Consider the following 13,579-nt stretch of genomic DNA (forward strand, 5'->3'; position numbering starts at 1 on the left):
TCTTATAAAGGATTAAAACGTACAAAAATACTTAGAGTAAAAGATAAAATTTTTTCAATCACCCTCTACTTCACTCTTCATGAGTGCTCATTACTACTGGTATTTTGGCATTTATCCTTCGAGTCCTTTTCCTGAGCGTTTTCATGCGGTATGTACACATAGTTTGAAAAGAAATCCCTGTGAGAGACCTTAAATCTGAGTACTATTCTGTGCTTTGCCTTACTTATTTAAAAATATATCTTGGGCATTATTCTAGATCCCCTGTGGATATTGATAGCATTCTTTTTACTGATACATGGTAATCCTGTATCAGTGCATATTCATATTTTACTTTTCTTTTCTTTTTTTTTAATTTATTTGACAGACAGAGATCATAAGTAGGCAGAGAGGCAGACAGAGAGAGAGAAGGGGAAGCAGGCTCCCTGCTGAACAGAGAGCCCGATGCGGGGCTTGATCCCAGGACCCTGGGATCATGACCTGAGCCGAAGGCAGAGGCTTAACCCACTGAGCCACCAGGCGCCCCCATATTTTACTTTTCTAAGAAGCGGTGTGCTTGAACCTCTGTTCTGTTGAAGACCAGTGCTGCGGTGAATGCAGAAAAGCATCTGTGGAGTGGAGGATGCTAGAAGGGGGCAGGGATACACACGGAAAGCTTTGTTAACACCAGTCATGCAACCAAAAAGCTCACACCACCTTACACTTCCCTTGGCAGCTCTCCTAACTGATGCTGGGCATCCTGGGATTTGTTGTTTTAACTTTATCTAACTGGTGAAGAGAGTTCTTCTGTTTCATTTCTCTGATCTTTAGAGGAGTTGGGCATCCATTTTGCCATGTGCTGTCCAGGGGTAAATAAATCTTTGCCAGTTTTCTTCTGGGGTATTTGGCTTTTTCCTGTTGTTTGAGATGGCTCTTTATTTCTTCTGGATGTTATTCTTGATATGTGTAGAAAATACTTCATTCCAGCCTGTCATTTTTTAACCTTGGAGCCTTTGCTCTACAGGTATTTTATCGGTTTAGATCTATCAACATTTTCTTTTATGGTTCCTGGGTTTTGCGTCTTGTGCTTTTCTTACTCCAGGGAATAAAGATATTAGCCTTCATTTTAATAAAATATTTTCAGGGTTTTAGAAAAAGTATAGTTGATAATGCATTTGAAATATGTTCTGTGAATGGCATGTTGTAGAGATGTCATTTTATAGTTCTTACTTTATTCCAACATCACTGATCAGTTTATTCCTTACTCACTTAACTTGAAATACTACACTTATCACAAAGCAAATTCCCATATCAACACAGGTATGTTTCTGGGTGCATGTTTTTATTCTTTAGCCTGTGGATAAGGAGCATTCTTCTGTAGAGTGGGGTGCATATGCACAGTATTAAACACAGTTTTTACTTTTCTAAGCAACATATATAGTAAATCCTCAGGAATCTGGATAAAAGCCAGAGTGGTAGAGGAAGGAGGACATTAGTAAAACCAACCAGCCAAAAAACCCTGAAATATAGTGTGGCTTAAAAGAAAATATTTATTTAGGTTCTCATTATCACAGAAGTTAAATTAAGGAAAAAAGAAGACAGTGTGTACTTGATCCACTTTTGTTTCATTGAATCTTTCTCCTAACACAGAAACGTAGTAAGCCCGTGGCATCTACTCCGTCACAGCCCAAGAGCCTGTGAGGGGCACAAAGCATAAAGCAGTGCTTTTTTTTCCCGGTCTATTCAGCAAGTTAGGCTGGTCACAAAGGGACGATTCCAGCTGGTGTTACGGTGGTCTGAAGGTTGAAAGCAGCTGAGGCATTTTTTTTTTTTTTCTTTTAAGATTTTTATTTATTTATTTGACAGAAATCACAAGTAGGCAGAGAGGCAGGCAGAGAGAGAGAGGGGGGCAAGCAGCTCTCAACTGCGCAGAGAGCCTGATGCGGGGCTCGATCTCATGACCCCGGGATCAAAACCTGAGCTGAAGGCAGAGGCTTTAACCCACTGAGCCACCCAGGCGCCCCAGCTGAGGCATTCTTAAAATAAAAACCATAAGTAAATCCACCTGTAGATACCATCTCAAGTTATTCTCTTGTCTGTTGACATCGTTGAGCTTTCTGATGGGCTACAACTTGTGAATCAGCTGGAGATTGGTATCGGGACCTGTGACACACAGTTTTGTACCTGAGTGCCTGGCTTCTTGAGAAATAGCTTGCCCTTGGGAAGTGTTGATGCCCTTTCTGAGTATCCTAATGACCACCCCTCTTGAATCTTTTTTTTTTTTTTTTTAAGATTTTATTTATTTATTTATCAGTCAGCAGAAGCACGGGGAGCAGCAGGCAGAGCAGGCAGAGGGAGAAGCAGGCTCCCTACCGAGCAGGGAGCCTGATGCAGGACTCAATCCCAGCACCCTGGGATTATGACCCGAGCATGACTGAGCCAAGGCATCCCTTGAATCTTTTTTTTAGGATTTTATTTATTTATTTGACAGACAGAGATCACAAGTACGCAGAGGGAAGCAGGGGCAGGTGGGGGAAGCAGGTTCCCCACTGAGTAGAGCCTGATGCGGGGCTCGATCCCAGGACTGGGATCATGACCTGAGCCAAAGGCAGAGGCTCTAACCCACTGAGCCACTCAGGTGCCCCTTGAATTATTTTTAAAAACCAGATTTACACAAGATTTTACTGTGTTTAAATTTTATTACCAACCAAGGGTTAAGAGGCACCCCTGAACATCGGTGATTATGTGAGCTAATCTTCGCCATCCTGAAATTTAAAGACTCTAGGCCTGTTCACCTTCTACTTTGTTCCTTTTCGGCCTTTATTGGCTTTGGGGTTGGACTTTTCACTTCATTGAGTTTATTATTAATGTCCCTTAACTAACCTCTCTTATCTCTGGGAGAGAGGGAAAGCACCTGGAAAATTTGACCTGTTCCCAATCTAGCATGCTGAGCTGCATGCACCGCGCCAGTGAGCCTGCGTTCCAGGGAAGCAGGACTGTGCACTTTAGTAACTGCCGCGTGCCTCTGTCCTTCGTCACACTTCCTGCAGATAGTAGTTGTGTGCCAAGTATCGGGAGGTACACGGATGATTGAGAGCCCATCCTCTACGGAGCTCAAACTCCTACTATGCTTAAGTGAACATGAGGCTTCTCTTTGCAGTTTAGTACACGTTTTTACGCTGATGGCAGTGGTTATCTGTGTTTGTTTGCTGCTTTAGGGTGCGTGAAGGAGGATGGTTAATGTCAGATGAGACCTAAATAGAATATATGAACACTTACTACAGCCTATCAGCAGTTTTAGGAGAAATACTGGGCCCCTGCAGAGTATAGGAAATGAGAGCATCGGGGCGCTTGCTCCTAGCTAGTGGCCCAGTAGGTGACACTTGCCGTGAGCCTGATTTCTTTTTTTCTTTAGGGGAAGCTGCCCACGAGGATCACGGTTCCACTGTCTGTTATTAGCCAGCCTATGAAGGGCAAAAGTGTGGTCACGGCCCCCATCATCAAAGGCAACCTTGGAGCCAAGTAAGTGCTGGCGTGAAGGGCAGGGCTTCCACATGGCTCCCTGCCACACAGGGGAAGGGCAGCTCGTGTTTCTGGGGCTTTTGGATATTTCTCCTTTCTTGTGCTCATTAACATTTATCGAGTACCTAGTATTGTTTTTAGGCACTGGGGAAACAGAGCCGTGATTAAAACAGACAAAAGGCCATGCTGTTTTCAAGCTTACATCATAGGGGGAGGAGTGAAATAATGGAGTAAAATACCATGTAGCATGGTGAGACGTACTATGGAGAAAAAAGGAGGGGGATGGGAAGTGCTGGGATAGGTTGTGCTGGTGCTGTGGCTCAGATGGCAGTTCACAGTGTGGGTGTTAGGGAAGGCATCATTTTGACACTGAGCTCTGTGCTACCGTAGTTCAGAGGAGGAGGACTTACTTGGGGGCTTTGTGTGGTCCTGACCTAAACAGGGATAAGGGTCATGATGAAATCAGATAGTCTCAAGACAGCTGTCATGGAGAAGAGTTTGTTTTCTGGAATGCACATTTCCCTGGAGTCCTGTCCATTATTTCTCCTGATCTGGATACAGTGTCAGAGCCGTTGTATTCAGAGCACTGAGGGCCTTGGAGCTTTATGGGAAGCCTAGAAGCTAGGAGAAAGGTGGTCTCACCAGCTGGTTTCTATTTCAGTCCAGAATGCAGGAAGTTTCGCAGGACTGCAGATCTCCCTGTCACCCTTAAGCATGCGGCCTGCTTCTGGGCCAGAGGTGACACCTTGCCTATCATGACGCCTCACCCCTGCTTTCCCTCCACAGCCTCAGTGGGTTGGGCCGTAATATCATCCTCACCACCATGCCGGCGGGTACTAAGCTCATTGCTGGCAATAAGCCTGTGAGTTTCCTCACTGCACAGCAGTTGCAGCAGCTTCAGCAACAAGGTCAGGCCACACAGGTAAGGGCCAAGGAGAGCTGTCGGCCATACCAGACTTCTCTCCCTGTCACTGTTTCTTTGCAGCTGAGGGGCTCATCTGTGACCTCCTAACCGGACCTTCTGTCTTTGTACACAGGTGCGCATCCAGACTGTCCCCGCATCCCATCTTCAACAGGGAACAGCTTCTGGTTCCTCCAAAGCAGTCTCCACTGTCGTCGTGACCACAGCTCCATCTCCTAAACAGGCACCTGAACAGCAGTGATTCGGGGAGAGAGAGATGGTGTCCGTGCACGCACTCACACATGCCCGCCCGGTTTGCCCTCCTGGCTGAGACGAGGGGAGCTGGGAGGCGGCGGCATTCTTCTCAGCTTGTCTGGTTGGGGAAGGCCGGCAGTGGCGTGACGGCATCCGTGGCCTGGAATCTGCTGCCATACTCCACGGTGGAGCACTCCGAGAAAAGTCCCCGCCAGACTTCCCAGCACTGTGCGGTTGCGATCGGGAGAAGCTCCTCTGCAGGGTGGCGTGAGGTCATTGTTGTGCCACACGAGCCCCAGTTCTCTTCCTAAGAGCCAGACACCAGGGGCAGGTTCATAGCCACAGAGTGTGCAGACCGGCAGGAAGCCATGTTCTCTGTGGGGATTAGATTTTCTAGCTTCTGCTCTTCTCTGTGACTAGTGGTCTAGATAGGAGTTTTGTGTCCAGAAATTTTTATGTAACTTATTTTTTTAAAGAACCTGTTGTACATGTTTATCCAATAGAAACTTGGGCTTTAGCCCTCTCCCCCCCAGCCCCTCAAACTGAGGACTTACTCTTGACCATAATGAGAGAATAGCAGGATTCTTAGTAACTTGGTGGCTGACATGATCACTGCATAGTAGTGGGGAGGCTCCAAGGTGGTCAGGAACCCTAGGGAGCGAGAGAGTGCGGGTTTCCTGAAATGGTATGAATTTGGCACCACCTCATAGAGATGAGGCATCAGGATCTTGATTGTGGTCCTTACCTTCACCTGCTGACTTTGTCCTCCTTGTCAAGCCTGTTCAAACCAAAGTCCAGAGTCAGTGGACAGAGTAGGCAAGTGCCAGCAGAAACGCTGCTGTCGCAGCTCCGACGTTATTACGGTTCAGAGATGATAGGTTTGCTTTGCTCCAGAGCAAGAGTCTGCAAACCACAGCCTCGGGGCTGGCTACCTGTTTTTGTAAATAAAGTCTTATTGGAACACAGCCTGTGGCCATTTGTCTCTGTACCATTACCCATGGCTGCTTTCAGTGAGAGGCAGACCTGAGTCATTGCCATAGAGTCTATGTGGCCCTTAGGCCTAAAATACTTATATCTGTAGGCCCTTTAGGTAAAACTTTGCTGACTTCTGCTCCAGAGTAGAGACAGCAAGAAGAGAGTGGTGTGCACACCCTGCAGCTCGGTCTTAGGTCAGCTGGGATTTACCAGTCTTCTCATCCTGGCTGTGTCACCAAGCTCTAGGCAGAGTTCCGAACAATACTGGAAACTGTCAGAAGTAATTAAAGCCCTGGTTGTTAACAGCATAGGCCTCTTTTGTGTGGGAGCAGGGGTTGGATGGTGGAGCTTTCCTGCAGGGTCAGAGCTTCCTTGTCTCTCTTGAGAGTGTCCAGATTATTAAAAACATGTCTTTAATCTGGAAATTCGGTGATGATCTTTTATGTGGTCTGGTGAGGAAGTGGAGTTAAGGCGCAGAAAATCTCAACGGCCTAGTTTAGAGGGGGTTGCTTGGTGGTGCCTAGTGATGAGATAGGCTGCAAAGGTCAGAGTGGCTGGTGGCTTTCTAGACCTCAGATTTGATTCTTAAAGCAGTTCTATAAAATAGACATTCTTCTCCCTCTTCTGACTTCTCATCCCTGTGACAAATGGCAAGTCTGAGTTGAGGTTAAAGAGAAGCAAGATGTACATCCAGTCTTCTGATTCTAAGTCAAGTATCCTTTTTGCTGCCTTCCTGGGGGAGGGTGGCTGTGATGTGTCCTGCTGAGAAGTGGGAACAAGTTCAAGTAACTTGTTCAAGTAACAAGTAAGGGTGGTAAGCCCCAGTTACAGAGTGCGGATGTGAATTGGCTGAAGGGTGACTGAGCTTTTGCTGGTGATCGGGGGCTGGCACAGAAGTCAGACTAGGAAGGGGAAAGGTAGGGATGCCACGAAGAAGAAAAATGGCCTTTTAGCTGAGTCGAGGAGAGGGCATCTGTTGTTTCCAGTCCTTTGATATTTGCATGTCATTGTTTCCTAGAAGAGTCCACCTGAGAGTTTCTAAATGAGAAAATGGTAGACATCTGAGGGACCCTGTCTCAGGTCTTTATTGCTGGTTAAAACACACCCTTCCTGAAGTTACTTTTCAAGTGATTGTAGGAAAGTAGTTTGGACATTCAGCCCCAGCCCTGCCTCCTTCTTTTGTTTACTAAAGTCACCTGGCCGTGTCTGTCTCCTTAGTGCCTGGAGACCTCCATCTGCGTGCTCAGAGAACAGGGACTTTTCAGGATGCTAGGGTAGGCCTGGGTCCCTGGTGAGTATGTTTCGGTATGGCCTGGCCAGTCGGTGGATGCTGAGGAATGGCAGCCCCTGCTGTAGTTGTTCAAGGGATGTGAGCAGCATTTGCATCAAACATGGTTCCTTGGATACAGACCTCAAGGGTCTTGTAGAGATGTGGGAGCTATGGTGGATACTTTGGGGGAACACATCCAGAAGAACATATGGGAACAATTGAGCCTGTGTACCTAAGATTCAGAGGTTGGTACAGTTATTCAGACTGTGTGCCTAAGACTGACTTGGTGACTAGCACTGTGATGGGTTTGTATTTTGATACCACTTCTAAGATTTTCTCCAAGGTAGATGAGTTCCATGAAGGTGCTGTGAAAGGGGCATCACAGCAATCAGTGTTTTCTCTCTTATCTTCACACCTCAGCCCCTCACTCTGGAGAAAATACTACATTTCCTTACAGTGTGCTGCACTGTCTTCGCCCCTTCCATCCACAGAGGAGATCTTTACATGCAACCAACACTGTAAGTAGGTTCTTACCCCATGCCAGTCCCTAAGAAAAGAATGTGTTTTATGTTAATTGCCCATAATGGGTCCTCCAGTACTTACTGAATGGATGTTTGGGTTCCTACTTAGCAGGCAAATGGAAGTGGATCCTGAAAGGCAATCCACAGGTTCTCTTCTCATAATTAAATCCCAGTTTCAGGTAGTTAATTTTTAACCCCTTAGTTGTGAACTCAGTACTGAAGTGCTGGCTAACCGTGGGAGGTCAGCTCTCACGTAAGTGCATTTCTGCCAGAGAGCGCACAGTGCTTCATGTTGAAGATCTCTGCTGTATTTGTATGAAGTAGTGGTCTGAAGTAGTGGTCGTGGGGAGGGGGTCCTCTGTCCAGAAGTAAGCTGGCTTTGTAGTCCTAAAGGCTGGCTTTGCAACTTTGTAGCTCTGTGACCTTCGGCTCATCAGCTTCTCTGCAGAACCAAGTGTGCTTCCATTACACGTGGTTGTGCAGGTCACATGGGAGACAGTGCCTTTCAGAATGAGGAGAGTGCTGTACACACAAATGTTACTGTTGGTCTGGAAGACCTTTCCAGCTTGTCCTAGCCCACTTCTGTCAGTTTGTGGAACTTAACTCTCTGTGTTCCTTTGTGATTTCGTGAACTTTGTGCTTCCTGTTCTCTATGCCTGGAATGTGCTTTTTCTACAGGGCAGACTCCCCATCTGCTCCCTCCCTCGTATTTCACGGTAGTTGCACTTACCCCTCATGGCACCAGTCACTCTGTAGGTAACTGGTTGCATATCTCTCCCATTAGACTGAATTCCTGGTTGGACAGGTATCTCAGTGATCCTTCCAACCATTTCCATGCTGGTGCAAAGCAGATGTTTAATAAATATTTGTTGAAGGAAGTTAAAAAACAAGAAACATCCAGAACCAACATTACAGTATTGAGACTTTACATTACTAGTTCAAGATCCACATCTTCTGCAGGATTCTTACCCTCTGCTTTCAGCTATATTTAAATTCAAGGTCTTTAGTAACCTGCCTTTTTCTCTCTACCTCATTATACAGACTTCCTGTTAGCATCTTCTTATTAGAGTACTTTTGAGGACCCAGAACATCTATGTTCCAGCTCTCAGCTGGGCCACTAACTAGCTTCCTAATTCAAAAAAAAGAAAAAAAAGTAACCTTTGGCCCAGCATCATCACTTATCAGTAGTATTGCAGTATTGTGGAATATTAATGGTTAATTAGGAAATGTTTAACAAGTAATATTTAAAGTACCAAAGCTTGTGAATTTTTACTTTAAAAAAAAATGTGCTAGAATTGCATCTTTAAAATAAAGGCAGTCTTGTTTACTTAATTTCTGCTAAGAAAGTATCTGTTTTCTTGAGAGAAAAAGGAATAATTTATCAAAAGCAGTATTTTCTGTTGGATTCATATCCTGGATTCATCCATGAGGCCACATCCTATTCTGAAACTTTCAGAGTCTTTGATTTCCCTTCATATGGGAACATAAATAAGGGCTTGTTGCTTCATTTTTCTCTATGAAGGATACCATAGCAACAGAGACCTTAGTTTAATGAGAAGGTGCGAATGTATAAACCCTGCAGACCACAGCAGGCACTGAAAGGGAGATGAGCTACCTCTTTGCACACTCTGGCATGTTGTACTCAGAGGGGCACATCCACCCTGCACTGGTGACGGGTGGCCTCCTCTCATTCCTCATCCGAGCCACTCAAGAGGGCTGTCTGGTAAGTGTGATCTGACTTCAGCTTCTGAATACCAATGATTTCTCCTCCGGGCCTCTTTAACCGGGTCAAATGGCTGTAACAGAGCAACAGTAAAAGCACATGACATTAGCTCTGAAGTCCCTTGTTCTCTCAACCAAGGACATTAAGGCATCCATTGGTTCTTAAAGCATTTTCTTTACATGTCTGTAAAATAATGTGGTTTTCTGTATATCTCACTTCTTGGACACTATTCACTGGTAGATGATTAATAATATTTAATGGTTAATGTCATAACAGACTAAACATAGGTCTCCTATCTCCCACGTTATTGTTTCACTGGCCAGACAGTAGAACTAAAGGGAAAGTGTGACCTTAAGCTCCCTTCTGTTTGGTGTGTGTGTGTGTGTGTGAAGTCTATCTGCTTTGGGGAGGGAGATTGGAAACTAGAAAAAATGAGGGGCAGCTACAACAGAACTAATTACTAGCATACCCCAAAAATCACTCGCTCCACAGTTCAAGGCCCTGTCTGCTGCTGACTCAGTGGGTGACTTCGATCAAGTTACTAAGTCTTTGAAGCCTTAGTTTCCCCATCTGTAAAACCTTACAGCACATACTTCATAAAATAATGAGGATTCAGTGGGATAATAGACGTGCGGTTCTTACCGCAGGGCCTGGGACAGTGAGTACCTGGGAATGGTCAGCTATTCTAGTAACCTCTGATGAGCACTTGAAAGCACGCCTGCTGTTACAGCACTGTCTGATTGCCACATCTCTGGGAAGGAGGAGGGGCAAATCCAGGAATAAGGTGATGGGTTCAAAACAATGGCAGAGTGGTGTCTGCAGTCCAGTACTGATGCCTAATTCAGAGTTTTCCTTCAAGTCTATCAGAACTGCCTTTAAAACCTGGGTCTGTTGGGTTACTATGACAGACAGTCCTTTAACTTCTCAGAATCTCACCACCCTTATCCGCAGCACTGGGCAGATAGTTGGCTCTCAAGAAGTGGTACAAGTTAGCACTGCTTAGTTATGGAAGCTCAGTCACTGGAAATAAAAATGATGTAGTGTAATGGGTTTTGGGGATAAGGGGTTGTTAGGAGGAAAAAAACCAGACAGAACTTGTCTTCCCTTGGACTTACCAGAAAACGAGCGAGTAGCTGATGGCCACAATGCAGAGGGCAGCCAAGTAGTGCCAGCAGAAGCACATGGTGACGAACATTAGGTTTGCGTGATCTTTCTGGTCCCATTCGGGTCCTCCAAAAGGTGGGAACAGCACAAACCCGATCTAGTGGGTTATACAGAGAAGCTGGCCTTAGTTGCTCCTGAGAAGCGAGCCCACTGCCTCCCCACACTCCCCCCATTGTTCAGATCTCCCCCACTTGGATCTCCCCCACTGGCTCATCTTCCTCATACCTATACTGGAGGCAGAGAAAGGCAGGAGGATTACTCTCTGGGTGTAGCATGAGCTTATTTAAAGACAACATTTCAGGACATCCATTTCAGGCAAGTGGAGCCTGTAACAGTGTCTGCACCACAGGGCAGATGGGGTGTTCTTTAATATGCTCGCTCTGTGCTGTGTGGTTCCGCCCGTTGATCCATCAGTAAGATGCTACCGGATGAAATGACTTAAGGGGAGGGTAGGCATGGGAAGAAAAGTTGCCCTTCGTAGCTCTTCCTGTGCTGGCCTGGTGGGACCTGCCTTACATGGCACCTGGAATCCATGCGTGTGAAGAGCACCGTTTTTCATACCTGCCAGAACCAGGTGCCCTGAAGAATAACGAGACTGGTTCGGAAGAGCTGCAGCACGATATTGTCCCGAAGGATCACCTCTACGAAGATGCTGAAGGCCCCTCCAAACACGGCGCACAGCAGGAGCGAGTGGATATGCTGGTCCAGGGGTGGGCGGTTATGGACGTGGTAGTAGAAGAGGAAACCTGCACAAAGCAATTTCAGCCACCACGATTCACTGCTTTCTGCTCCAAAGGCTTCATCTGCACTGTTCCCGTTCCTAGAATGCCCTCCTACACCTGTCTCAAAGCTCGATCTTTCAGCAGTTAGGAAGTCAGCTGATACAACATTACAGGGCTACAGCAGATTGATTTCGTGTTACGTACGAAGTGGATCTGTGCTGCAAAGGATGGATCCTTTAAGTAAATGCCTTCATGCAGCTGCGTAGGTGAAACAGGTTGCTGATTTGTGACAAGACTGTGCGTGTGTATTAGAAGTTCAGTTTTGTCCTCATTCAACCTTTCTACTCCCCCAGCCTTCTTGAGGTACGGAAGTAGGGGAGGTTGTTGGATTACAAAATGCTTTTTCCTTATCCCAGTTAGTGTGAGTTCTGTGGGGAGAAGGGGAGCGAGGGTTGTGATGGAGTCCAGACAGGAACACACTCCAGGGTGGGAGGTGGAGTGCAGTTTCTCTTCCCTGAGCAGAGGGAGTTCTGATGCGGGGTGGCATCCGGCCAGGTTTGGGAGAGCTACTGTGTGTGTGTGAGTGTGGATGTGCACACGTGCAACCATGATCGGGGAGGGGCTAGGGAGTTTATGCACAGAGAGATCCAGAGACTTGGGCTAAAAGCCTTATGTTTTCATGTGCTGTTTTACGGACTACGTCCCCTGTATCATCCAGAGCACAGGACCCAGTCCTGTTCAGGTTTCTGAAATTCAGAGATTGGGGCTTTCTGGGGGAAAGTTACTGTATTTGCAGTATTTCTGGTCTTTTTATCCTGATCCGTCACAAACACAATTTGTCAGTCTCTTGCTTTGTTCTTTTTCCCATCCGCACCACTAAGTTACCTTCGGTAAATGTCGCCACGGCCATAACCAGTCTGTCCAGCCCCAGGGGAACATGGCTGATGAGGCAGGTGAGCAGATCCACGATCCCCGAGACGGCGAAGAATAAGTACATGGTGCTGTGCTGCCAGTTCATTAACTTCACCCACCCGCTTTCGTGGTACAGGTGGAGGTGGGGCCCGTCGGGAACAAACTGCTCTGCCAGGATCCCTGTGGGGGATGAGAGCAGAGCATGAGAGGGAGGAGGAGCTCAGCACAGACGAAAACACCCTCGGTCATGAGTGAGGTTGAGACACGAGGGTGAAAGTGGCCCACACTTCACTGGGCCTACTTTGCTCCCTCAGATGCAGCTATTTCAGTGCAAAATGAGGCTTTTGCCGGGGAACCTGTGTGGACATCTTGCCTTTGTTCCTTTAGGGATGGGATGCGGAGAGGAGCAGCAGTAGAAACAGCCACACAGGTCCCCAGGATATTTGTTTGGTGACTGAGCTGAAAGCAAGGCACAATTACTTCGGTGAGAATGTCGCTGATGCATTAATCTTTGGGCTAAGTGAGCAGTGAAGGAAATCCTGGAACGAAACCATTAGGTTGAAAATAAGGGGACCCGAGCAAAGACACACTGGTGGTGGAGATAGTGGAGTGTGTCTGATGGGGTGACGGGGGAGAAGCAGCTCCCGGTGCGTGGTCATCAGGGCAGCCTTCGAGTGAGTGGTTTTCCTGAGCACAGAGTGAGCTCTGTGAGCTGTGAGCCCTTTGCGTAGCTTTCGGTCTCCGTAACCTAAATACTGGGAGAAGCAGGTGGAGGCACGTCACCGGGGTTTCTGTGTCTTAAAAGAGGCAACCCTTTGAGACAGTGGCTCGTAGTTCTTAGCCCTCCTACTTCATCATCTGTTCTGGAAGGCAAAAGATTGGCCTTTATGCCCGGTGCCCAGAACGTTCTTGGGGCCTAGAATAATGCTTCATGACAACATTCTGGACCCTGTTCCCCAAACGTTTTTCCCTTAAACCCAGCCCCTTCCCAAATTTATATGGGAAGGGTCAAGGAACTGATGGCAAGGACCGGGGGAAGAAGTCCCCCTGACAATGGAATGGGAGCTCTGGGAGGGCAGGGACTCTGCTTGGTTCCCAGCTGTATCCCCGAGACCTGGAATAGTGAGTTCCTGCTGGGTAGGAGTTGGATGAGCAGTGGTTTTACCCAGCGAAGAGGCCAAAGACTTTTCTACCTCTTTTTCTAGGCAACACTGATGCTGTCTTTAGCATTTAAGTTGTGTAGTTCCCATCACTTCTTGACTCCAGAAAGATGAGATGCCCGAATGTCTGCTTGGGCGATGGGAAAACCCAACGGGGCTGAGCAAAGCAAGCTAGGTGCCTCCGCTCACTCCAAGAGGGGCTGCTGGTGTTGCTTCAGCTCCTTCTGAGACGCTGTGGGCCTAAGATGAGAAGCAGCAAAACGCAACTGCAGAATGAAGTCCCCTGTTACCCCTATGATGGGCGGATCCTGAGGAAGAACACTGTTTTCTACTGTTGGCACTGCGGGCCCCTTCTCATGTGGCCATGAGTGGAGTGGAAGGGATGACGAGTCACCATGGAAGTGCGTGGGTTTCGCTGGAACAGGCACAGTAAAGGAAAATCCCTTTCCAACAGACCTCTGCTGGCTTTCTTCAGTCT

The 13,579-nt window shown here is 47.0% G+C and overlaps 2 protein-coding genes across 5 annotated transcripts in view; one reads left to right on the forward strand and one right to left on the reverse strand.

Annotated features, from left to right (window-relative positions):
* NFRKB (nuclear factor related to kappaB binding protein) overlaps window positions 1-8,752 on the forward strand; it is a 43,864-nt gene extending 35,112 nt beyond the window's left edge. For both annotated transcript variants that reach the window (XM_059413856.1, XM_059413865.1), the window contains exons 25-27: window positions 3,392-3,498; window positions 4,285-4,420; window positions 4,536-8,752. In XM_059413856.1, the coding sequence (XP_059269839.1) occupies window positions 3,392-3,498; window positions 4,285-4,420; window positions 4,536-4,661 (369 nt within the window). In that variant the 3' untranslated portion in view covers window positions 4,662-8,752. The remainder of the gene's footprint in view (window positions 1-3,391; window positions 3,499-4,284; window positions 4,421-4,535) is intronic.
* TMEM45B (transmembrane protein 45B) overlaps window positions 8,256-13,579 on the reverse strand; it is a 33,547-nt gene continuing 28,223 nt past the window's right edge. For all 3 annotated transcript variants that reach the window (XM_059413897.1, XM_059413878.1, XM_059413889.1), the window contains 4 exons: window positions 11,915-12,121; window positions 10,869-11,053; window positions 10,259-10,404; window positions 8,256-9,216 (listed from right to left, as the gene is read on the reverse strand). In XM_059413897.1, coding sequence (XP_059269880.1) covers window positions 9,108-9,216; window positions 10,259-10,404; window positions 10,869-11,053; window positions 11,915-12,121 — 647 coding nt within the window. In that variant the 3' untranslated portion in view covers window positions 8,256-9,107. The remainder of the gene's footprint in view (window positions 9,217-10,258; window positions 10,405-10,868; window positions 11,054-11,914; window positions 12,122-13,579) is intronic.

This window comes from Mustela nigripes, chromosome 1, assembly GCF_022355385.1.
Source record: "Mustela nigripes isolate SB6536 chromosome 1, MUSNIG.SB6536, whole genome shotgun sequence".
Taxonomy (NCBI): Eukaryota; Metazoa; Chordata; class Mammalia; order Carnivora; family Mustelidae; genus Mustela; species Mustela nigripes.